Raw genomic sequence first — 26,559 nt, forward strand, 5'->3', positions numbered from 1 at the left:
TTTCTTTCTTTCTTTCTTTCTTGATGTATGATTTTATATAAGGATTTTGGCCTAACCTGATGAGCTGATTTGCATATATTTCAGCACAGATCTATAATCCAGTGGCAGAGCTGTAACCTATGCCATAATAATGGCTCAGATATAGTTTCTTAGTATGTACTGAAAGACAAAGGTTAATTCTGATTGTAAACAAGCACTATTATTCCTTTAATCCATTTTATTAAATATACCACATCTTTGTCCATCCTCTTCAGCAAAGAAATATGTGACTCCAGTATTGGTGGAGAAATTATCATGTGTCCATTATGTGATCGAAAATGTGATTACTGGAGGCTGAATTCCACTTGTGAGTCTTCACAGGTTTGTAACAATTACAGCATTTTCATTTTCAAAAATACATACTGTTTCATGTATTACTCAATGGATAATGCCTGTTTTTCAATTCTAGTATTCCCATTTATTTGACAATGTGGCAACCCTCTTTTTTGCAATATTTATGGGCATCTGGGGTAAGTATACTTGTTTCATTATTAATGTTTTCAGAATTAATTTTAAGGAGTTGGGAGTTATTTATTCAGAGATGATTTTGTGTTTTGATTTGTACACTTCTCACATTTAAATGGGTGTTACAAAAATTCCACAAAACAAAGAAGAGATAAATAAATATTCTGTGCTTAATCAGAATCCATTTATATTATACAACCATTTAAAAGCTGTTCAAGGTACAAAGCTTTGTTGAACTATTATGACAAATTGTAAACATTATTGATCTGAAAGAAAACTGGATAGTTGAATTGAACCACTGTTTTCAGTTGATTGATAGGGGCAAAGTTTCAGGCATGATATTCGTCCCTTCATGCTGAACATCTTCTATAATATTGCAATATGTTTATTAACTGAAATTCAGTGATCTAGATAAATAAGATTTTAGTTGTGCTTTAATGCAACTGGTTACCGTATTTTTCGGAGTATAAGATTCTCCGACTATAAGATGCACCTACCTTTTTTGGTGAGGAAAACAAGAAAAAGAAATCTGCCTCTGCCTCTGTCTCCCAGCAATTTTGCCTCATTGCAGCAAACAGCAAATAGCCTGCTTTACTTTCATTTTCATTTTCAGCATAGCTTGATTAGCACAAGAAAAAAAAATCTGCTCCCAGCAATTTACCTCCTTGCAGCAAGCAGCAGAAGGCCCACGCAAAACAACTGAGAGCAAAACAGCGGGAGGCCGATCCAATCAACTTGTGCTAATTAGGCTGTGCTGAAGCTGAAACGAGCTGTTTCTTCTTGCTGCTTGCTGCAAGGAAGTAAACTGCTGGGATGCAGAGGCCAAAGGGTGGGGGCCAGTGGGTGGGCAGGACTACATTCGGTGTATAAGACGCACCTAAATTTTCACCCCCTTTTAGGGGGGGAAAAAGGTGCGTCTTATACTCCGAAAAATACGGTAATTCTGACTAGCTGAGATCCTGTTGACATAATAATATCCACATTTATAATAAAAATAATCATTTCTATAGCATAATTAGCACACTTTTTGTAAATAAATATTTGTATAAATAACTATTACTTCTAGCTTGCATCCCAGAGTTGGGGGTGCTCTATCACTGGAGTTTATTAAGAAGAGCCAGACAAACATTTGTCTGGAATGCTTTAAAGTGTCCTGCTTGAGCAGGGGATTGGATTAGAAGACCTCCAAGGTCCCTTCAACCCTGTTATTCTGTTACTAAAACAGTAGAAACTATTTAAGATTATGGTCTCGTGCTGTCTCAGAATATTTTTAGGCTAATTCTATGTTGCTTAACCTTCTCTAATTGTAGTTACACTTTTCTTGGAATTTTGGAAGCGACGGCAAGCTCGACTTGAATATGAGTGGGATTTAGTTGATTTTGAGGAAGAACAGCAACAACTCCAACTTAGACCAGAGTATGAAGCAAAATGTACACAAAAGAGGAAGAATCCAGTAACTCAGGTGATTTATTTAGAAGATAAAAATAATTTGCAGGTTGTGGAATTAGTAAGATTTAGGTAGCTTTTTTTAGAGCACTACTATGCTAGTTCAGTTTAACATGCCGGCTAAGAATACACATTTGTTCCAGAATATGATAGATGTGTATTGCTTTAATATGTTTTACAATTATACACTTGTTAAAATGCAAGTTCATTTTAAACATCAGCACTTAGGTTATTACCTGAGAGTCTGATAACAGGGGCACCAAGATTTATCAGGCTTTCCCTATAGGTCAGTGATGGCTAACCTTTTTGCCATCGTGTGCCAAAAGCGGGGGGAGCACAGGGGTGTCGCGCGTGCATGTGCCCACACCCATAATTCAGTGCACCCCACCCCACCGTGCATGTGCGTACGACCCCCTGTGCTCTCCCTGCTATTGGCATGCGATGGCACAGTGGGACCGGAAGACCCGTTTTTCACCCTCCCCAGGCTCCAGAGCTTTCTAGGAGCCTGGGGAGAGCAAAAACAGCCTTCCCCCAACCCCCTCCCCCCACCGGAGGCCAGAAATAGCCCATTTCCCGACTTCCAGTGGGCCTGGAAGGCCCAAAAATCAGCTGGTCTGCATGCACATGTGCGCTGGAGCTGAGCTAGGGCAACACTCGCGTGCCCATAGATATGGCTCCGCGTGTCACAGGTGGCACGCATGCCAGAGGTTCGCCATCACGGCTATAAGTGATCATATAGCATTTTACTAGGAATATGCATTAACATGTTTACCCAATTTACTGTAATCTTGAAATCGGTTCAGCTATTCAGAAAGAAATATGCTGATTTACTATTTTGGTGCTAGTTTGCTGCTATAAAGTAAAGTCTTAATTAGGATAAATATAGTATTAGGGAGAAAGTTTCTATGGTTGCCCTAACTTGCTAGCCTTCTAAATCTAAATAAATTCCGCTATAGGGGTATCATTGGCACCAACTAAATTGAGATATTTGGAGCACTGCTTTTTCCACTTTTGCGAGATGTGTATTATCGATGCAGTCCAAGAATGTGGGTATATTTTTGCCAGCTAAGAAGCTGAATATTCATTTTCAATCTCTGTAGATCATGGTTAAGTGGATGCAGTTGGCTTGTGGGGTCCGGGTCGGGCTGAAATAAATGCATTATTACATTAACTATCTAGTTCTGTTTCTCAGTTCTTCTGTTTCTCTGAAGATACCCAATAAGAAAATGCTCATCATTGAAAATGCTCATTTGAGGCTTGTTCCACAGTTAGGAAATCCTCTTTACATCTATTCTGAATCTACTTTCTTATAAAGTTAACCCATTGTTCTGGTTCTGTTCTCAAGGGCAATAAAGAACTCCCCTTCCTTTTCTGCGAGACAATGTTTTTTAAACTGTTTTTGATAGATCTTGTTTTCCAAAATGATTGCCATCTTGGAAGCTCTGTCTTGAACTCTATTCAGCTCATCAATGTCCTTGTTAAAGTGCAATATCCAGGAATGGGTCCAGTATTGCAATCAGGGCACAGAAGAGTGGAGCAATAACTTCCCTCTTCAAGATAATGCCCACCACAACACAGCATTTACCATTTTTAGTAGTTGCATAACATTGCTTGCTCATGTTTAATTCGGTGTAAGCAACAATATAGATCCTTGTCACAAATATTCCTGCCAAGTTAGGTCCCCCCCGCCCTACTTCTGTTCTCCTGCCTTTCATTTTTTTTTCTACTCAGTCAAGAAATTAAAACAATCCTGGTAAATTTGAAGTTTTGTGGTTGCATCCTGATCCATTATTTATAAAATCCCATTCTCACCCCTATGGATGGTATGTATCTTCCTCAATCTAAGGTCCTCTACTAGAGGCCTGGGAGTTTTAGAGTTCTGCACAGTATTTTAGCCTTTTCTAACACTGTGCTTTTCTAGATAGAGAGCATTTACACTCCTAGTCATAGCCCCAACAGCTGCTTCTACCACTGGGATCGCTTTGGTCTTTACTTTCCATATTTTCTCTAATTCTTCCTTCAGGCCAGGTACTTCTCCCGCTTCTCATACTCTTTTCTTCCTGAGATTGCTGTCACTTGGCACTGCTAAATCTATCCCACCACTTTCTCCTGGTCCTTGTCCATATCATAATGTTTGCTTGATTGGCCAGTACCTGCCTGTCTCTAAGGCAGTCCCACAGAATCTTATCCCTTCACTCTGTCTCTGTCTCTGTCTCTCTCCCTCCCTCTCCCTCTCTCTCTCTCTCCCACACACACACACATACACACACACTCATTCTCTCTGTGTGCATCTCTCTCTCTCTTCATAGAATTGTCATTGTCTCTGAAAGCCTAAGTGGCTGAAGGGACAAATAGCACTGTATCTGCCTGATAAAGCAGTTAAGATATTTTTACAGTATGTATTTATAGTCTGCTAATTAAAAAGTGTTTATAATTTGCCCATGATGAAGACCTATTTGGGAAGTGAAATTTCTGTTGATTTGTGTATATGTACACATTGGATCTATGTGAGCAAACATGACAAGGGCATAGAGAACTGACCTTTTCATCCACCCTTTGGAATCATTCTCTTCCAGAAATAAAACTTGTGAAGGATTGTATATACAGGCAAGAGGTTTGTGCATTTCTTTGCAAACCAGGCTACGATTACTTGAACCAGCCCAAAATCCCGTTAAAATCAATGGATGTTCAGCCAAACCCTTTTCATTCTTTAATTATTCCTTTTTCAACTGATGTTTTAGGAGTTAGAACTGATTAAGAGGAAGAGCATTCATGACTATGGAAAACTGAGCTTGTTATACTTTGGAGTATTGTTTTGGGTAAGAGAGGGCTGCACCAATTGCTGCAGCTTAAGAGTGGCTAAACTAATAAAAGAAGCCATTTCTTCAAGTGGGGCAAAAGGAAAGCATCAGAATATGGAGTGATGAATGGGAGCAGCTACTGAACAATTTGCTGAACAATTAATATTGACAACCGAAAAAAGAAATCTGCTCTCCACTTTCAAAGAGCAACATTTTGTTTGTAAAGCCATTGTAAAGCCTAAAATAAATACATAAATAAATAATAGGATGACCTGGTAAATGGGCAACCTCTCATTCAGTCTGCCACTCCAGCTTTCCTCCCAAAAGAGGAAATGTGCCATATTACGCCTTTGTGAGGGAGAGGGGTTACGGGATTGGCTTTCTCATAATGTTTGAGGTTGCTTTCTGCAGTGGTCTATGTACAACTATGACTGTGGGTGGTGAAAAGTGCTGTGCTTGCTTGACTGTTTCAGGAGCTGGAGCCTTATTTACCTCTAACTAGCCAGGCTGTACGGTTCTGCATCTCAGGAACTACAGTGTTGTTCTGGGTGAGCTCTTTTTGATTCATCACACTAACATGCCACTGATCACTTTCTAAGCTTGGATTTTTAGTATGCAAGAATGTCCCTCTTTGCTTTGGATCTCTTTCACTCATGCTTGTTGCTTCAAGGATTTCTGACTAACGCTTTCCAGTTTTATTTTCCTGCTGCCATGCAAAGTACACAATGAATACATAATATATGCCTAAGCACCTCTTCCTCACCCCTTTTTAAATAAGAGTTTCCTATTGTGTAATTATTGATGACACTTCCTTCAGGATTTACCTGAGATGTGTTCAAATAGCAATATGCAGTTGCTACTACGCCTACGTAATGTTTTTCCAACTCTTGTTGGTGGATTACATGATAGAATTGCACTGGTATGCTTTACATGAACATGCATGGCACATTTAAAATGAATAAAAAAATAAATGTTATAGCTACAATGGGGCTGTAGCTCCTATGAAACACTGCATGCTTAATTCTTCTTTGAATAAAAAGGAGAAGATAACAGAAAGAATTATTTTTTTATTTAAAAAAATAAAAGGAAAAACAAGCGATCTACTTCCATTATGGAAGCAGACATTTGCACTGGAAAAGTATTCAGATAAAGTTTTCTTCCATTTATATTCTGCAATCTTGATAGAACTTTCTAAACATTTGTTCACAATGTGCAGTTTGCATGAGACACTAATTTCTCTGGTTTCAAATCCTAAGTAGTCTTAATTTATGTGGTTATCTCAGATCTCTTTAATCATAGCGAGCATGATAGCTGTGATAGTTTACCGCCTTGCAGTCTATGCTGCTTTTGCCAGCATCATGGAGAACACAGAAACCCTTCAACCCATTCGGGGTTTGTTGACACCACAACTGGCAACGTCAGTCACTGCATCATTCCTCAATTTTGTCATCATTATGATACTGAATTTCCTATATGAGAGGATAGCCATCTGGATCACAGATATGGGTAGGTATGTCGCATGATGGCTAAGCTTACGCCAGTACGTTTTCTGCCCCTTCTGCTGCATAGGCTGAAATCATCAGCACATGAAAACAGAACATGCATAACCTTTTCTGTCAGCCTAAAATTCTTCGGGGTTCTTGCTTTATGTCAGGTATCCCCAGCCTTGGGTCCTATTAGCCTTGCTTTCAGGGAATGATGGAATTTATAATCCGAGTTATTTGGAGAACGGCAGTTTGAAGAAGGATATTTTATCCCTTATGGCTTTGCTCTTAGATTATCTGACTTGCTTTCCAGCTGTGTGATCACTAATTTTTAGCTTGTACCTTCTTAAGAGCTGTGGGGTCAATGGTGTTAATCATAATTTTATCTGACTGCAAGTGGAGCTCTCAGGAAGTTACTTGAGCAAAATGGCTTCTGTTTTCTCATGATTACAATGTCTGCCTCTGACAAAAGGCAAGGGAGTTCTTAATGAGATGTGCCTCAAATATTATTTTGCTTGAATAAATGAGAACTCTATTTATATTTATATTGTGTATAAAAGAAACATAATAACAAGTATTTATTTCCAAAAATGGATTCTGTGTTAGTTAAATTACTTAGGAATGACAGCAACTTTGCTTCCTTGTTCTGTACATACACTGTGGGCAAAAGATAATTTATTTTATTCATTAAGAAAATTTATACATAGTGACTAAGCAGATTCATAGCTCTACCAATGCTCTCTTAGAGAAGTAAACTGTGTAATATTGAAGCCTATTGTCATATTCATGAGGCTTCATAACCTTTGATATCAGTGGTGGGTTGCTCCTGGTTCTGTCCGGTTCTATAGACCCGGTAGTAAAAGTGGCGGAAGGCTCCGCCTGGAAGTCATAATTGACGATCTGCGCATGCGCGCGCCCCTGTTGCAAACTGGTAGTAAAGGTAAGTAGAACCCACCTCTGTTTGATACCCTACATGATATAAAGAGAATTAAATCCTTGTTTATTTTATCTTGCAGAAATACCAAGAACCCATTATGAGTATGAAAACAGACTTACTATGAAAATGTTCCTCTTTCAGTTTGTCAACTACTACTCTTCATGCTTCTATGTAGCTTTTTTCAAAGGGAAATTTGTAGGATACCCTGGTTCTTATACATACATGTTCAGTCGCTGGAGAAATGAAGAGGTATGTAATAACTTTTGAAATGAATTTTGAGGAAAAAATTGCCCACCATGCTAAATACCTTGCTTTGAAGTATAGAACAGAGTTTCCCAACCTTTCCGGGTTGGTGACCCAGAGGGGGGGGGGAAAGAGCAGATGGTTTTCTGGGAGGGGCAGGCATGTGAATGAGCACCCATTGGTCGTGCAAGTTGGCCCGAGAGCACCTGCAATACTCATACAAGTGGGGCCAAGATGATGGTCACGTCAGTGGGGCCATGACCGCCTGCAATGCTCACATGAGAGGGCCCAAGGTCCCGTGACACTCACATGAGTGAGGCCCCAAGCAGCTGCAACACTTGAATTTCTCTAAATTCAACATGATCCAGAAATGTTTAAAAGCAACATCTGGAAGGCTGACAAAATGTTTTGGGAACAAGTTCATTTCCTGAATTAGAAATCTGCATTAATCAGGACAAGAATAGAAGTTCAGGAGATTTGCATGGGGAAGAAAATTAAAAGATAAAATAGGAAAAATACAGTGAAGGCAGAAATGGAAAATTATACAGACAACCAAATAGCCAAGGAAATATAACACATATTTGTGTATGTGTTATTGGTGTAGCATGCATACCCTTTGATCTGGCTCTATCGTATTTATACATCCTCATGTTTTTTTTAAGAAGAATTGTCAAAATATTTATTTTTTGATGCATTTTGTTTTATTTCTTTACCAGTGTGATCCTGCAGGATGCTTGATAGAACTGACAACCCAGCTCACCATCGTCATGGCTGGCAAACAGATCTGGGGTAATATTCAAGAAGCTATAGTCCCGTAAGTAATATCTTGTCAGAGTTTGTTGCAGAAATCACATCCAGAAAGCACACACAGATAACTGATGCATCAGGATTCATTAAATAAGAAACTTCTTTATATACATAATAACACATGAGACATATATACAATACCAAGAGTAGTTGTCAGAATCAGAAGCATAATCACAGAAGCACAGTTAACAGAAGGAAGGGCAATAATAAGAACACACAACTTAAATTTATACATATCAGTTAACCTAAGTCCCTCTTGGTTGGTGCTGGCCTCCCGGGCGGTTACGCGAGGCTGGCTCCAGGGGATTATTAATGCTTCTTTGAGTGAGGGTTTCTTCCCCCTCTCTCTGAAAGAGGTGGTGGTGAAGCCTCTCCTCAAGAAGCCTTCCCTGGACCCGGCTGTATTAGCGAGCTATCGTCCAGTCTCCAACCTTCGCTTTGTGGTGACAACTTCCCCAGTACCTGGATGAAACTGATTATCTAGATCCGTTCCAGTCAGGCTTCAGGCTGGGGTACAGCACGAAAACAGCATTGGTCGCATTGGTTGATGATCTCTGGAGGGCTCAGGACACGGGTTGGTTCTCTGTCCTGGTCCTATTAGACCTCTGAGTGGCTTTTGATACCGACCATGGTATCATGCTGCGACGATTGGAGGGGTTGGGAGTGGGGGGCACCGTGCTGCGGTGGTTCTCCTCCTTCCTCTCTGACCGTACGCAGTTTGTGTTGGCAGGAGGGCAGAGGCCGACCTCGAGGCGCCTTGTTTGTGGGGTGCTGCAAGGGTCAGTCCTCTCGCCCCTTCTGTTCAACATTTATGTGAAGCTGCTGGGTGAGATCATCCATGGTTTCAGGGTGAAGTTCCACCAGTACGCTGACGACACTCAGCTGTACATCTCTACCCCGGACCACCCCAATGATGCGTGACGTGATGACCCAGTGCCTGGAGGCCGTGCGGATCTGGATGGGGAGGAACAAGCTTAACCCTTCCAAGACCGAGTGGCTGTGGTTTCCGGTGTCCCGGTATAGTCAGCTGGTTCCATCGCTGACTATTGGGGGCAAGATCTTGGCCCCCTCAGAGAAGATTCACAATTTGGGTGTTATCCTGGATGCATGGCTGTCCTTGGAAGATCATATGATGGCCGTGGTCAGGGGAGCGTTTCGCCTGATATGCCAGTTGCATCCCTTTCTGGACCAGGATGCCCTGCGCATGGTCACTCATGCCCTCGTCACGTCCTGTCTGGATTACTGCAATGCTCTCTACATGGGGCTCCCCTTAAAGAGCGCTCGGAGGCTCCAACTGGTCCAGAATGCATCCGCATGGGTGATTATGGGGGCGACTCGGCACACCCACGTAACACCTCTCCTGCGCGAGCTGCACTGGCTCCCGGTGGTCTTCCGGGTGCATTTCAAGGTGTTGGTTACCACCTTTAAAGCGCTCCATGGCTTAGGACCGGGGTACATACAAGACCGCCTTCTGCCACTGATAGCCTCCCACCGGCCAATACACTCCCACAGAGGGGCTCCTCAGGGTGCCATCGGCCAAACAATGGCGACTGGCGACACCCAGGGTGAGAGCCTTCTCTGTGGGGGCACCAGCCCTCTGGAATGAGTTCCCCCTAGAGGTTCATATGATCCCCGACCTACGTACCTTTCGCCTGAAGACCCTTCTGTTCCAACAAGCTGGACTGGCCTAATAAGAATTTTATAATATGTGTATGTTAGTTTTTAATTTGTGGGCCAAATTTTTTGTATATTCGATTTTAAATTGTTTTTAAATTTTGTAAATTTATATGTGTTTTAATATGGCTGTACACCGCCCTGAGTCCTTCGGGCGGTATAGAAGTCCAATAAACATAAACATAAACATAAACAAACATAAGCCACGCTCAGGCTCCAAGCTGTTTCAGCTCCCAAACAGCCCTCATTGGCTGACTTAGTTGTTATGCCTATACATTGGCTGGCCTTGTTACCATGTCCTATTCCAGCCAGTCCACAATGGCTGACATGTTGCCATGTCTATCAAACAGTCCCCATTGGCTGATCTATTCCAGTCTATGAATATTCATATTCTGACATATCTTAATACTGAGTTATTTGTATGTTTAAAAGATGGTCAGTTCATTAATTGAATATTTGGTGAATTCTGCCATGTCCTTTAGCTTAAGTTTAATGAATAAATATCAATGTAATCTTTACAGGTAACTTGACATTACTATATTATCAAGATTTCAGATAACAACCTTGCTGGTGTGCAGTACCGTCTCTCCCCCCCGCCCCCCAGATATTAAGAATAGGTCTGGCAAATACTTGAGGACAGGGAATGGATCAACTGACACAGCTCTGCTGTTCAGTTCTACTTAGATGTAATCATTGGATTTAGACTGTAACTCTTCTAACCCACATGAGAAATTGATAGTAATTTTTATAGCAGATATATTGGAAAATACTTCACAGGAAGGGTGCCAAGAATCGGACACAATTGAATGGGAAAAATAACCCCTGACAATATATGTGGTGTCAATTCATAAAATTATATGATTTTGCTTTAAAAAAACAAACTACTGCAACAGTGATTTCTGTTTTTCCACTAATTAGCTGGATCTATAATTGGTGGGGTCGTCGGAAGGCGAGAAGCAACCCAGAGAATTTATACAGTCGATGGGAGCAGGATCATGACTTGCAGAGCTTTGGAGCATTGGGTCTCTTCTATGAATACCTAGAAATGGGTAAGCAGAAAAGACAATGACAAGTAGCATTGTGTAGTGCAGCGGTCCCCAACCTGTAGTCCATAGGCCACTACTGGGCCACGGGTTAATCACCACTGGGCCGCTGGTGCACACATGTCCCCACTCATGCAAGCATCATTGCAGTCACTCATAGCAGTGGTGGGTTGCTCCCGGTTCGGTCCAGTTCTTGCGCACCGGTAGTAACAGCGGCGGGAGGCTCCACCCACCCACCCGGACGTCATCATGAATGATCTGCGCATGCACACACGCTCCCATTGTGAACCGGTAGTGGAGGTAAGCAGAACCCACCCCTGATTCATAGCTCCTCTTGTATGAGCCGTATTGTGGGCACCCGCAGCTCCACTTACACAAGCGTTACCGCAAACATGGGTGCTCATGCATCTACATCCACATGCACTTGCCCCTCCCACAAAATCATCCCCTCTTTCCCTCTTCCCTCTGCTCCAGGTTGCCAACCCGAAATGTTTGGGGAACTCTAGTGTAGTGGATAAGGATGACATGTGAGCTCACTTCTCTTGGCTGAAATGCTATATGCATTAAGAGCATTTTACATACACCTTTGGCAGCTTTGACTTATTCTTTGAGTAAAGAGGGGAATAAATTATTCTTTAGAAAGTTTTTATTTATGCAATTATTTATTTAAATTTAGGTGCTGCCCAATTCAAAATATCTGCAGTGTGGCCCTGTATATAGAGATGTACAGGTGATCTTTGTTTAGCAACTGTCTCCTTCAACTTATAGTTTATAGTTAGGAAAGTGATGAAAAACTAAATTGTGAACAATCCTCACATTTACAGGCCTTCACAGGTCTGTAAAGCAAAGGAAAGCTCAAGTGAGATCTTAAGCACAGTCATGGTTTAACTTAGTGAGCACTTTGCTTAATAACCAAGTTGTCAGTCCTAACTGTGGCCTCTAAATGAGGACTACCTCCTTTGTATATGAAATGCTTGTGAGATCCCATGGACCTCTTAGGGTTCTAATAATGTTGTCTGCTTTTTCCTTCAGAAAATGTTCAGAATTCCTGTATTGTTATAGTACTGGCATAGCAGTTTCATACTGAATACTCATTCTAGGGAGTGGGAAAATTATACTTAACAATTTTGATTCTCAAATTGAAAGACACTCATCTTCATATTTTAAAGAGTCAAAGATTCTAAAGGAAATTAATACAAAGAGTATTAGATTTCAAAAAAAAAAATTTTTTTTAGGGGAAAATGGTGAAAAAAACATATACACTAAGAAATAGCATTGGAGAAACACTATTTTGCTGTATGCCACCCAGAGTCACTTGCAAGATGGGCGGCTATATAACTTTGACATAAGATAGATAGAATGAAAGACAGATAGACAGACTTAAGACTCATAAAGCCAATTAGAAAGTACTGACATCTACTCACTCACAAGGGGACAAAAGACTGTGAAGTTCTAGGAAGAAAGCTGAAGAACGTAGGACAGGGGCAGCTCCGGAGCAGCATGTGGCTCTTTTAACCTTCTGCTGCGGCTCCCTCCTTTCATCCCTCTGCTGCAGAGAGAAGCGGCCAAAACCACTGCTGTTGCCACCTCCATGGCCTGCCCGCTGCTCTCACAGTGCACAGCACAGTGAGAGCAGCACAGCACAGTGAAATTTAGCACACTTCACAATGGGAGAAACAGTGTCCCCTCCTCCTCCTAGAGCCCATTGCACCCCTGCCTCACTCGCCCATGGCAATAGCAGCATTGGCCATGGCACGGGGTGGGCCAGTGTCTGGATGCAGTCCAACTGCCCGCCATTTCCTGCTGCAGTTGGGCAGCGAGAGAGAGACACACAGAGAGAGAGACCCTGTTTTGCAAGGATTCAGTGGATGCTGCCTTGGTGATGGGGTGGGGGATCATCCCATACTTTGCCTGCCAAGCGTCTTCCAGGAACTATATTTTCCAGCCACTTTGGACCGAGTTGCAGGATGCGTAGGTGTTCCTGTGTGAGTGTGCTGCTGCTTGGGATGATGCTTCTCTGAAGTATGTGTGGCAATCTAAGGCGGCAACTTGCGGTGCTGTGATGTAATAGCCTGACAGTCACTCCTTTTGCAATGCAAGATTTATTTTTGTAACTTTCCAGAGACAGAGAGAACATGGCCAAGGTTCCTGTAGGCTTATTCCCTGGATGTGTGGGTTGGGAAGTGGGGGTGGGGAGTGGGGAGAGGTAGAGAGGGAGGGAGAGAGAGAGATGAGACAGAGAGAGACAGAGAGATGGGGGAGAGAGAGGTGGACAACACCTGAGGTCAGGTGTGGCAAGTGGTGGCTGGGAGGGTAGGGGTGAGGAGGGGCCGGGCTGGGCATGGCAAATAATTTAACAATCGTTTCTCTGCCCTAATGACCGGCTCAGTAGGCATGGCTGGGGGGGGGGGTGTCATGTGACTGGGTGGGAGTGAGTGACGTCAAGTTGGCCATGCTCATCCAGTCACAATGGTTGGTAAATTATTAGCTCCTGGTGTTTTCTTTTCTGTGGGAAACGGATCAAAATGGCTCTTTGAGTGTTTAAGGTTGCCGACCCCTGACTTCAGGAATGAAATGGGGTTCAGAGACCCTGGAAAGGGAATTAATATTCCAAATGAATGTCTAGTTAACTGAGTGTTGTTCATGGAAGAGATTTGGTTTCTGGGAGCGTAGTCTGTATAACATGGATGGTGAACTGCTGGTACATTAACACAGATTAATAAAATAATACCATCTAATAAAAACCTGTGCACTGCAAGAGTGAGTGGGAGAATAACTAAACTAGGTCTTATTTAAATTGGTCAATGAACCATCAGGACACCGACTCCTACATTTCCCGGGTCTTTCATTAAAGCTGCCACTGTGAAAATAAATAGGTTGAGTTTGAATTCTAATTACAGGGAGGCAAATGCAATTTTATAGGTATAAATGAAATCTGCTGAGATGATTCCTCATGCTTTGAAATACAGCAGTTCAAGGATGCAGTTTGTTCAAAAGGAAGAGGAGTGTTAAAAAGGAAAGAGAATTTGCATTATATTTTTGCCTGAACAGGTGTTAAAAAAATGTTGAACCTTTCATGATAAAGAAAAATGTCCTTGATAATGGAATGTTATTTCTAAAATGCCAGGATTGGCCACATAGAGGCACTCAGAGTTAAGAAAACAGAATCCTATACAATATATGTTTTTAGTGAGGATGCACAAAGGGCAACTACAATGACATAAACTCAGGGCATCTTCAACATTTATAGTTGTTTGTACAGCAGGGTGAATGGCTTCTAAGAGTACAAAATACCCTTCCTTAATCTGGCGCTCTCCAAATGCATGGACTTCAACAAGAAAAGCTCAGCAGTAGTCATGCTGGCTAGGGAATGGGATCTAGACAGCTCGACGATACCCACGGGAAACCAAAGTGTGAATATGCATATATGACGGGAGGAACTGAACACATTCTCCTCATGTAATGGGGTTTGGCTTAGTGGAAGCAGATGTCCTGGGTAACTGCTAATGATGATGCTTTTCATCAAAAAGTTTTTTTCATAGAACAAATTTTAAGCTGTGCATTGAAATCAAGTATAGTATACCTATCTGAAGACGCTTTAGATAGAGAGTTGGATGACACATAAACAGGAAATAGAACCCACAATTTATGAAGACAAGCTATTCCGTTGGTTGAGTGCTGTAACCATTAGGAATTTTCTCTATTTCTAGGTTGCTTCTCTCCTTGGTTAGTTTCCATCCATTTTTCTTATCTTGCCTTTTTGGTGTTTGGAAAACAATTTGACCCCCTTCGTCTTTATAGGAGCCCCATAAATATTGGAATACTAATGGATTAAATAAATAAATAAATAGATATTTGTGTTTTGTTTTTTTAATACAAGTTTTATTAAATTTTTTCTTTCATCATACATATTTTATGAACAGTGTTGACCGAGTCACATCTTATACATAATCATAATTATAATGTATTTTAATCTTCCCATTTTTTTCAATATTCATCTCTTTTGTATAATCCTTTATCACAAATTAGTCATTTTTCATCATATCTTATTATTTCAACTTCTGCTATGTTGTTCTTGTTCCATAATTCTTTTTCATTTTCAATTTTACTTACAGATAAGATCATCTTACGCCTTATATTTCTGATGTAATATGTATGATGAAAGAAAAAATTTAATAAAACTTGATTTTAAAAAAATCAATGTGTAGTATATAAATTTATGTTCCAATCAGTGTACATTTTATTCATAAATAAGTGTTGCTAACTTAACTTCCATCTATTTTAATAAGAACACATATTTTCTGGAGCTTTGAGAAGTGATTCAACTTTAAATACTTTGATGAGGTCAGAATAATGAGTTCTGGTTTGAGATCAAAACATTTTACACATCTCAAATAATTACTTTTCACGTAGGAATATTTCTTGCACTTATATATATTGATTATTCATGAATGTTTCTAATAGCATTAAGTATATGAATCTCAAATATAACTTTTCATAGGTTTCATTCAATTGTTTATCTGCTATTTTCTATCCATGCAGTTATTCAGTTCGGATTTATTACTCTGTTTGTGGCCTCTTTTCCTTTGGCACCTCTACTTGCTCTGATGAACAACATCTTGGAGATTAGAGTTGATTCTTGGAAACTTACAACTCAGTTTCGAAGGCCTGTGGCAGCCAAAGCTCATAGCATAGGAATTTGGCAAGAAATCTTAAATGGGATGGCTATCTTGTCTGTTGTCACAAACGTAAGTAAACAAAGGCAAATAATAGCCAAAACTATTAATAAGAGCACTTTGAACAACTAGATCAATGATGGCTAACCTTTTTGCCATCACGTGCCAAAAGCTGGGGGAGTGTGGGGTAGTCACGCGCACGTGTGCCCACACCCATAATTCTAGGAACCTTGCCCCCCCCATGCATGCACATGTGATCCCATGCTTTCCCCCCCCCCATTTTTGGCATGTGACAGCATGGTGGGCATGGTAGGCCCATTTTTTGCCCTCCCCAGGCTCCAGAGGCTTTCTAGGAGCCTGGGGAGGACAAAAACAGCCTTCCCCACCCCACCAGAGGCCTTCCAGAGGCCGGAAACAGCCCATTGCCAACTTCCAGTGGGCCCAGAAGGCCCAAAAATCAACTGGCCAGTGCGCACATGCATGCTGGAGCTGAGCTTGGGCAATGCTCGCGTGCCCAACAATATGGCATGCATGCCATAGGCTCACCATCACGGAACTAGATCTTAAAAATTGTGTGCTTCCTTATTAATTTCTTATTTTAATAATTCCTCATTATACTTCTAAAAAGTGATTAACCCTGAGATAAACAATCTGTGGTTCTTCTGAGGCTACTGTCCCTGAAAAAAGACAAAATAGGAATTGATGTGTGATATCCAGAAGATCACAGGCTGCAATTCTTTGACTAATAAGCATATTCCAACAAAATCAGGTTTCCTTACAGAAACAAATGTAAATCACAAGGTTTCCATCTAGATAAATTTAACTTCAACTACACTTCATTTATTCATTAATAAATCATATCTCATTATTTTTTTTTAGAACAGAAGTTCCAATCCCTTGCTTCTGATTTTAATGACTCAGAATTATGATTGCAGATTAATTAATTCAGTTTGTATCTACTTTTATGTTCAGCTAGATGCTAAGGGAAATTACAGAAGTAAAATACAACTTTCCAAATACCAAGACACATAGTTGAAATTAATACCAACACTGTTAGCAAACAAGTGTTATCTCTCCAACCTATGCGGTAAAAATCACTTGATGAAGGAACTCATCAATCTCCTTCTCTAATATCCTTGAAGCTGGAAGCAAGCTTTTGTGTTTTGTTAGGTTTTAAAATTAAATTGGATTTATTTCATGTTTCTGAAGTTATTGTTTTTCTTCTGTTCTTGGTGTAATTACTTTAGGTCACTAATGGTAAGCATAGGTACATGTGAAAAAAAGCCTGTTAAATCATCAAAGCCACTAGTTTTGGCTGATTTGAGAGATTAACATAGATATGACATGCAGCATATCTTAATTGTAAATCAATTTATCCTTTGTCACCCAGTAGTTAATCAGGTAACATGCATAGAACATGCAAAGATATATCTTAATTAACATAAATAAACAATTGTTTCCTGCAGGCTTTTATTGTAGCCTTCACGTCTGATATGATTCCTCGATTGGTATACTATTATGCCTATTTTGCGGATTCTGACTTACCCATGTCTGGATATATTAATAATAGCCTTTCAGTATTCCAAATCTCAGATTTTCCTGAAAAAAACAAACCTGAACAGAATCCAGGCAAATTTACCAGTTGCAGGTTAGTTGCAATTCTTCCATTTTATGCTTTATATTGATATAAATATAATAATAATTATAAATGTTATAATATCAGTTGTGATTTTCTGATCTTTATACATGTACTTTGTTGACACCTTTATGAACTGTCTAGCCATCAGTTCAATGACAGTGGAGCTGATTGCAGACAAGATGCATTTATAGTAATTAATATGAGAAATATCAATTATGGAAATAGGACAATGTAATTATTTGAATCTTTAATTAGTTTAATTCAGTTGTAATGCTAAGACGTTGTAATGCTATGGCTTGTGCCACTTAATTATCTGAATTCATCTCAGATAATAAATATTCATTTGATGATCACAGAGTTTAAACTTAGTTTACAAACCATGATTTATGTTAAGCAATTTTGAACCAAGTACCGGTTTATTCTAACTTTATTTTCAGACTCCACAGCCAGAGGACAAATATAGCTAAAAAGGTTGCATCTCCTCAAGCTAATCTCTAGAGTTTGTTGTTCTTCTTCCTTCAGAAGTCAAAACAACACATTTGCTCTCATAAACTACAACAAAATACATAAAGTTGGTGTATACTCAATTAAGAAAATTACTGTATTTTAAAGGTACCCTACCTTTAAAAATTACAGCATCTTTTAAAAATCTCTCACAAAGGAATAACAACCCCCCTTCTCAAATCTAAAAATTGCCCACTGCAGGTCTCTTCTGCAGGCACCCCACCCATCAGTTAAAAAAAAAAAAGCACACAACTATGTAAATCAATCAAATACAAATCAATTCTTTATTATTGTGCTCTCCCCCACCCCTCCCCTTCCCTCCCTCCCTTCCTCTGCAAACACGTTTACTGAACTGCTAGACTGATTCTCTCTTATATCATTAAGCAGTAGAACAGAACAGAACAGAACAGAACAGAATAGAATTCTTTATTGGCCAAGTGTGATTGGACACACAAGGAATTTGTCTTTGGTGTATATGCTCTCAGTGTACATAAGGAGAATAAAATACATTCTTCAAGAATAAAAAGATACAACACTTAGTGATAGTCAAGGTTACTTATTAAGCTATCAAATCGTACTAGGAAACAAATAAAACAATATAAATTGAAAGATAGAAGCAATATGGTTATAGTAATAAGTGGGAAGAGATAGATACTAGTAAAGAAGAAAAGAATAGTAATACAGTCTTAGTAAATTATTTGACAGTGTTGTGGGAATTAATTGTTAAACAGAGTGATGGCATTCGAGAAAAACTGTCCTTGTGTCTAGTTGTTCTGGTGTGCAGCTTCTTTTTTTGTATTAAAATACAGAAAATGTAAGAAATTACATTGTGGAATGACATTCCCTATGCATTTTGATATGGACTTGCACTTTTTAGTGGGAATAACTTGTTTATTCTTCTATCATTTCAAGCTGCTTCCAAGTAGAAATACACATGAGATGGATGATTGTTGCACAGTGCATTTTTCCAGAGCCTAAGCAAAGATAATTTATATGTGTAGTATTTTTAAGGTTAGATATTCCCTTGTGGTCTCGGTTTCCTTTCTCTCCAGCATTCTTGTCCAACAGATGTCTCATTATGTGTGGTAGAATAGCCTTTCAGTAATTACATGATTTTCCATGGTTTTCCCATGGAATTTAGTGTAACATGAAAGGGTTGCCATATTTGTGGTATAGCTTTCTACTATCCACCATCTCTGGTTTTTTGCTGGTCATACATTTGTCCTACACAAAACATTTGATTGTCTTTTAGCAATTTTTTTTGTCTTTTCAGTTTGTACTGTAGGGCCTACTACTACTCATCTTGTATTCTATTGTTCATTTGTGCCACCCCATACTGTGAAATCCAGTCCACTTTATGCTCTCTTTTAATATGTGTAGTTTTTTCCCCCTGTAAATATATTCTCACATTTGGCTTTTGCTATGCTTGAACAAATGAGAAACATGAGTCAGATTTTGTACTGAAAAAAGCAAAACAATAAAACCGGGATCAAAAGTCCTCCTAACTGACAGCTTTATGTGAATATAAATGCCACAGCAATTGTAATCTTCTGTGTTTCAGGGTAGCTGCTCACCTTTAGATGTTTATATTCAACAGGTACAGGGATTATCGATATCCACCACACCATGAGAAGCAGTACATGCACACAATGCAATTTTGGCACATCCTGGCTGCAAAAATGGCTTTTATAATTATTATGGAGGTAAAATGATTTTTATAATTATTGTTATTATTTTATAATTATTGCTCCTCCTAAAATTTTATAATTATTGCTCCTCCTAAAATTAATATGCTAGAGTATCAATATTGACTTATAGTGAAAGGTATACCTTATACTATATATAAACTATATGTATATAGTTTATATATAGTGCATTCAGAAAGTATTCAGACCCCTTCACTTTTGTCAACTTTGTTATGCTGCAACCTGATTCTACAGTTGTTGCTTTTTGCTTTTGCTTTGCTTTTTGCTTTTTTAATTTATATGCCACCCTTCTCCGGAGACTCAGGGCGGCTTACAATGCGTTAAGCAATAGCCTTCATACTTTTGTATATTTATACAAAGTCAGCTTATTGCCCCCACAATCTGGGTCCTCATTTCACCTACCTTTGAAAGGATGGAAGGCTGAGTCAACCTTGAGCCTGGTGAGATTTGAACTTGCAGTAATTGCAAGCAGCAGATGTTAATAACAGTGCTTTAGTCCACTGTACTACAGGCTCTGTTGAAATTCATTTTTTCTCTCATTACTCTACATTCAGTACTCCATAATGACAAAGTGAAAACAGAATTTTAGAAATGTCTGTAAATCTATTAAAAAGAAAAAAACTGAAATATCACATTGACATAAGTATTCAGATCCTTTGAAACAACACGTGAAAATTAGCTCAGGTACATCCCATGTCTTTTGATCATTGCTGACATGTTTCTACACCTTGAATGGAGTCAACCTGTGGTAAATTAAATTGATTGGACATGATTTGGAAAGGCCCACATCTCTCTATAGAAGATGTCACAGCTGGGAATGCATACTGTAGCAGAGCAAAAACCATGAGGTCAAAGGAATTGCCTGCAGAGCTCAGAGACAGGATTATTGCAAGGCCCAGATCTGGGGAAGGCTGCAATAAAATTGCTGCTGCCCTGAAGGTTCCTAAGAGCACAGTGGCCTCTATAATTCTCAAATGAAAGACGTTTGATATAACCAGGACTTTTCCAAGAGCTGGTCAATTGAGCAATTGGGAAAGAGTAGCCTTAGTAAGAGTAGTGACCAAGAACCCAATGATCACTCTGACTGAGGTCCAGAGATCCTGTGCAGAGATGGGACAGAGTTCCAGAAGGACAATTATCACTGCAGCTCTCCACCATCTGGGCTTTATTATGGCAGAGTGGCTAAATGGAGGCCTCTCCTCAGTGAAAAACACATGAAAGCCCACTTGGAGTTTATAAAAAAGCACCTGAAGGACTCTCAGACTGTGAGGAACAAACTCTAAGCATCTGTTTTGCATTGAGGAGAGGCTTTCATCTAGTTACTCTGCCATAAAGTCCAGATCAGTGGAGAGCTGCATTTTGATAATACGGGAATTGAAATCCTGGTACAACTTGATCCTTAATTATGAAGTAATTAGTTACTTAAACTTCCCAGAGTTATGAATGGGTGATTGTAAATCTTGGAAATTATAAGTCAATAAATTACAAAAGTAAAATCTCATTGTACTTCTTGTTCATTAGTATTTACCACTGACTAATTATTGCTAAATTATATACTATTATTTTCTAAACATCTACAAAAGCTAGGACTATACTGGATTTTGCAGCCGCACAACTCCAAAAACACTCTGGATGGCTTAAAATATTTAAAATACTTAATTTAAGAAATAAGACATCCGGACAAAACATCTTAAATAATATATACCATGTTTCCCTGAAAATAAGACCCTGTCTTATATTTTTTTGAACCCTGAAATAAGCGCTTGGCCTTTTGGGTTTATTATCAGGGGATGTCTTATTTTGGGGAAAACATATATATAAAAACTCAATAGGGCATCACAAAACCTCTAATCCCAGGCCTGAGAACAGAGCTAGATTTTAAGAGACTTCCAGTATGTTTGCAGAGTGGTACCCATATATACCTTGGGGGTGAGATTTGGGTGTTGTTCCAGAGTGTGGAGCTACAACAGAGAAGGCACATTTCTTGGTCCCACAAGATGATCATGTTTAACGGAAAAAGCCTGGAGTGCACTCATGCTGCCCAAATATACCAGACAGAAAGAAATAACTGGAGTTAGGTGGTCCCTCAAATTACATGGCATTATTCCATGAAGGGCTTTATAGGTGATTTCTAGCACCCAGAATTACAGCCAGAAGGTAACTGGTAATTAGTGCAACTTGTACAGCAGCAATGATGCATATAGCAAACAAGAACCTGCGTATGTATATGTATGAATAGTAGGAGAGTAGGTAAATAAATAGTGGATGAGGACTAATAATGAGGAAGCTGGAGTTCTAGTCCTGCCTTAAGCATGGAAGTCAACTGGAAGACTCTGCGCCAGTCATTATATCTCAGCCTTAGGAAGCAGCATGGTAAACCATTTCCAAAAAATGTTGTATGCACACAAACACACTAATATGTATATACAGACATGCACACTACAAAACATTTCAGGCACTCGGTAAATAATAGTGTACTTGAAATGTGACTTGTGACAAAAACTTGCATTTGGAGTATTTTTGCACAAGCTGCTAACTGTCTAACCATGCAACTTCTGGACTATCAGGCCGCATTCATTAGTGCAGGCAGTAAGGGAAAAGGACAAAGGAAACAAAATATACATGTTTATGTTTGAATGCAAATACATAAAGGCAGAATTTGCATGATGACACCACTGTTCCAATTCACTGTAACATTAAAATTGGTGCACTAAAATTGGCAACAGCAAAAGAATGGATATTTGTTTAATGTTGCAGAAGTGCTAAGCTTCACTTATCCAAGTGCACATTGCAAACATTTAAAACAATGATGGCAAAGTGACGCCATGTTTCTGTTACCTCTTTTTATGCATTCTTCTCTTTTGTCTTCTCTTCCAGCATGTTGTCTTCATTGTAAAATTCTTTGTGGCCTGGATGATTCCAGATGTCCCATCTGAGGTGAAGGCTAAAATAAAACGTGAGAAGTACTTAACACAAAAAATCTTACACGAGTATGAACTCAATAAATTGAAACAGAAGTTGTTTGAAGGTAGGACCTGTGCCAGCATGGAAAAGGAAGTCATAGCTAGTGAAGGAATAGTGGAGTTATCAGAAGCCATGTAACTCGAGGAATGACTCTTTGCCTGGAATTCCAGCTGTGAAAGTTTGTTGTCCAGAATCTCCAGTGAGCTCTCTATCCATAGTATGCCTTGAAAGCTTTCTGGTATTTTTAACCAACCTACTTCCTAAAAATATTTAGGAAGGAAACAATATGGTTTGACTGTTGGGCAGTCAACAGACTTTTTTTCCTCCCTTTGTTTGGGTTCTTTAACTTTGAAGGCTTCAGCTTATGGCACGGCATTCTCTCTTCCACTGCCTTGTCTTTGTAAGATTATGCTTTCTTGGAAATACTATTATCTTAAGTGCTTTTGTAATGAATAGTTCCCAGATTATTGTGATGTAAGCAGGAGTTCAAAGTCATAAACTGCCAAGACTGAAAAGGACTCCCCCCTCGTTAGGTTCGGAGAGTTGCCAAGAAAGATACAAAATTCTCCCAACCCAGATTTTTTATGAATGCATGTATAAATCAAATGATAAGGCCAAGAGTCTGATGTGAAGTCTTCCACTCATTGCACGGTCAACTCATGGTGCTACAGATGGAAAGGAAATTGTGTTACTGTATCATTGTCTTGGGATTTTAAAGAACACCACGGATTATGGTGGCCCTTACTCATTTTAATATGCCTATTCCTAAATTTAAAGTCATACTCAGCCTATTAATAATTGTTAGCTTTGGTGCAATTGAGAGGATTTAGCAAAGCAAGAACATATATATTAGAGAATCTTCATTGGAAAATTTCTTCCAAGAGGTAAATTAAACATGATGTTAGAAAACCAGTTGCCTTGCTCAGTATTAAAGAAGTACTATTCTGTAATTCTCTGCTTGCCCATTGGAGCTATTGTGTTCTTTTTAGGCTTTGGTCTTCATAAGGTATTCAAGCATTTAATACTTGGAAAATCTTACACATATCATGAATACATTTCTGTTGCACAAATATGCACCTTTAAATGCCTTTTTGAGGTGGACAATCTATTTGCCTGCTTTTAAAGGCTCAAATAATTGAACTATATATTATTTTTCAATAGGGTACAATTAGAATTTGATTACCTTATAAATCAAAACTCAAAAATCACAATTAATGTGAAATTTAATTAGAAATTTATTTTATAAAAACCCAAACCACTGAATTGATATGAATTTTTGTCCACTAATGCTATTTTAATATACTTAAATATTAAAATAGCATATTTTCAAATACCTAAAGAAGGGCTACGAGCAAAGCCATTTCTTGTGACTCTGCCTTAATGTTAATCTTTTTCTTTGTAAAGAGTATGTATCCTTAGTAATTAATGAATGAAATATTATGCACATCATTGTAGTCAAAATCCCAATGTTAAGAAATCGTGATTGTTTAAATATTGTCAAGGAATGTATCCTTAGAAGGGGTATGTTAAAACAATTTTGCAGATTTATTGTCTTATTTATCTATTTTGTGTGTCTTATGTATGTGAAATTAATTATAAGCCTTTTACATTTGGTTTCTTTGTTTTGTTATATAATTTTAAAGAAGTGCAACTATTTTTGAAAATTCACTACAATTTTATAGCCAAATCTATTTTGCCATTGCTTAGTGCCTTGTGTATATTCACTTAAGAAACAAAGAATGGATGTGAAAATGTTAGTTCTCTTAATCATATAGCATAATGTGATATACAAATCAGTTCACAGGTGTCACGAGGTTAGCAGCTTTTATACTCAATCATGTCTATCAATAACTTATCCAGACAGAAGCAAGTTTTACAAATTTCCAGTTGAGTTAATTCTTTATAACCCAATTGAATTGTAATCAAGAAATATAAATATTACTGAACTTATCATTCAAAATGAAGCATGTTGGACATCATATTTCACAATGATGAAGTATTTGTACCAACCAGCTGTTAAATATTGGAAATGCCAGTCAGCATGTGAATCAGATTTTTTGTTTCTGATAGTAAAAGAGATAAAATTATACCCTCAAAATACTACTGTGTTTCCCCGAAAATAAGACCCTGTCTTATATTTTTTTGAACCCTGAAATAAGCGCTTGGCCTTATTGCCATGCGCTCAAAAGCCGGATTGGGCTTATTATCAGGGGATGTCTTATTTTGGGGAAAACAGGGTATGGAAAATATTTAATCAATGAAAATGTTCTTTTTGATTGATAACCACAGCATTATTCCCAGATTTATGCATGTGTGTTGCCTAAACTATACAAAATCTAACAATAACTATTTACAATGATACTGTCTGTCATTTAATTTTCTTCGCTCAGGTTTTCCTGAATTGAATCATTTTATAGGTTTTGAATAGCAAAGTAGTATTTGGATTTCAAAACAGATTTCAAAATTGGTATCAAATATTTTGCAGAATCTTCCATCTTTTTTCATAAGCAAATACAAAATTTTTTTGCATTATGCTATAACTTGTTTGTTTAGAATTCTGATTAGGATAAACAGCTGCCTAATCCTTACAAAGATTGGATTTCAGTAACCATCATCCTCTGATCCACTATCTTATTTATGCAAAGGTCATAGAATTAATGCATAATTTATAGTGTTGGGTGTATATTTGGGAAAATAGTATGACAATAATTATTGTCTTTTGAATTGTACTGAGAACTAACCTTACCCTCTTTCACAGATTTTGAATCAAATTTTTATCATCCTTAAACAGCCTTGTTTTTGTTTTTTACTATTTATGATTTAGTTTAATGTGCTAAAGAATACCATTTTAATGCAAAAAAAAATGTATGCATGCCTAAGATAAAAATATGTAATGTGAATTTCAGTTTGCCAAAGAATGCATTGCAATCACCAAATGTCTATATATGTAGCCATGGACTCACCCACTTCATAACTGAACATCACTGCTTCTTTCTTTACGAATGTTCTTATAAAACAAAATGAACAATATGCAGCATTTGTATCAATGCCATATCTAAATCCTTGTCATAACACTTTATGGAGCAAACAGTACATTTAACACTATTCTTGTTTCATGAATTATCATTAAAAGCTCTCTTTGTATTTCAGGTGTGAAATATTTGTAGGGTTTGTTTAACTTTTTAATGTGCCTTTCTAAATATTTTGTATTGCATTCAGATTTTTTTAAGGAATGAGATGCAAAGAGGAAAAATGAAATAGTATATGGTTGTGTCCAGTGGTGAAATGTAAAATTTGTTACTACCAGTTCTGTGGGCGTGACTTGGTGGGGAGGGTAATGTGACTGGGTGGGTGTGGCCAACATTTTTTTTTTACTTTCAGCCGAAGAGGTTGCAGAAAAAAATGCTTTTAAAAGCCTCAGACCATCTCAGCTGAGCTGCGCGATCATCAGAGGCTTTTTTTTTTTTTACTTTTAAAAGCATTTTTTCACCCGAATGCTTGTAAAAGTTAAAAAAAAAAGCCTCTGATGATTGCGTGGCTCAGCTGGGCAGGGGGGGTGGGACAGGGATTTTTGCTACCGGTTTTCCGAACCACTTGCCGCCATCACTACCGGATCGGGCGATCCAATCCGAACCAGGAGCATTTCACCCCTGGTTGTGTCATATTCTACCACATGTTGTTATTTCACAAGTTCAGATCATTTTCACAAAAGCAGATGCTTATTGTTGCTCTATCCTCTGTCCAGGGTCACTGAAAGCAGGGGAATGGGTAAACAATATTTAAAATAAATTTATTCTTACAGTGTTTATTGCATGTTGTTTGAGTCATAAATGTGTCCCAAAGCCAGAGCAGTATCTATATAGTGTACCATATTTTTTAACAATTATTTCCCTTGGCTCATTTGAAAAAAAAGTAATTGGTTTTTAATTTGTACATAAATGCTGGCACTTTATTCCTTGAATCTATGTTTTTATCTATAATGAGTCCCATTATGTTCACTGACAATTGCTTTCTTGTATGTATGGAATTGCAAATAGAGTTCCAGAATTTGTAGCTACAGAAGTTGGCTATATACTGATTCAATGATTGGCATGAATTTTCCATACAAGCTGCTTTTAAGAAAAAAAAAAT

The 26,559-nt window shown here is 38.6% G+C and overlaps 1 protein-coding gene across 8 annotated transcripts in view; it reads left to right on the plus strand.

The window, feature by feature from the left end:
• ANO5 (anoctamin 5) overlaps positions 1 to 25,572 on the plus strand; it is a 69,718-nt gene extending 44,146 nt beyond the window's left edge. For 4 of the 8 annotated variants that reach the window (XM_034417250.3, XM_034417252.3, XM_034417248.3 and 1 more), the window contains 12 exons: positions 255 to 360; positions 449 to 509; positions 1,815 to 1,966; positions 4,692 to 4,769; positions 6,035 to 6,257; positions 7,252 to 7,421; positions 8,132 to 8,229; positions 10,815 to 10,945; positions 15,482 to 15,687; positions 17,082 to 17,263; positions 19,356 to 19,461; positions 22,342 to 25,572. In XM_034417250.3, the coding sequence (XP_034273141.1) occupies positions 255 to 360; positions 449 to 509; positions 1,815 to 1,966; positions 4,692 to 4,769; positions 6,035 to 6,257; positions 7,252 to 7,421; positions 8,132 to 8,229; positions 10,815 to 10,945; positions 15,482 to 15,687; positions 17,082 to 17,263; positions 19,356 to 19,461; positions 22,342 to 22,566 (1,738 nt within the window). In that variant the 3' untranslated portion in view covers positions 22,567 to 25,572. Of the gene's footprint in view, positions 1 to 254; positions 361 to 448; positions 510 to 1,814; positions 1,967 to 4,691; positions 4,770 to 5,224; positions 5,300 to 6,034; positions 6,258 to 7,251; positions 7,422 to 8,131; positions 8,230 to 10,814; positions 10,946 to 15,481; positions 15,688 to 17,081; positions 17,264 to 19,355; positions 19,462 to 22,341 lie in introns of all 8 variants that reach the window. The other 4 variants (XM_087877696.1, XM_034417253.3, XM_034417249.3 and 1 more) reach the window with 1 other exon arrangement.
• Positions 25,573 to 26,559: the final 987 nt, after the last annotated feature.

The sequence above is a fragment of the Pantherophis guttatus genome, chromosome 1 (genome assembly GCF_059756535.1).
Source record: "Pantherophis guttatus breed Tessera chromosome 1, ASM5975653v1, whole genome shotgun sequence".
Taxonomy (NCBI): domain Eukaryota; kingdom Metazoa; phylum Chordata; class Lepidosauria; order Squamata; family Colubridae; genus Pantherophis; species Pantherophis guttatus.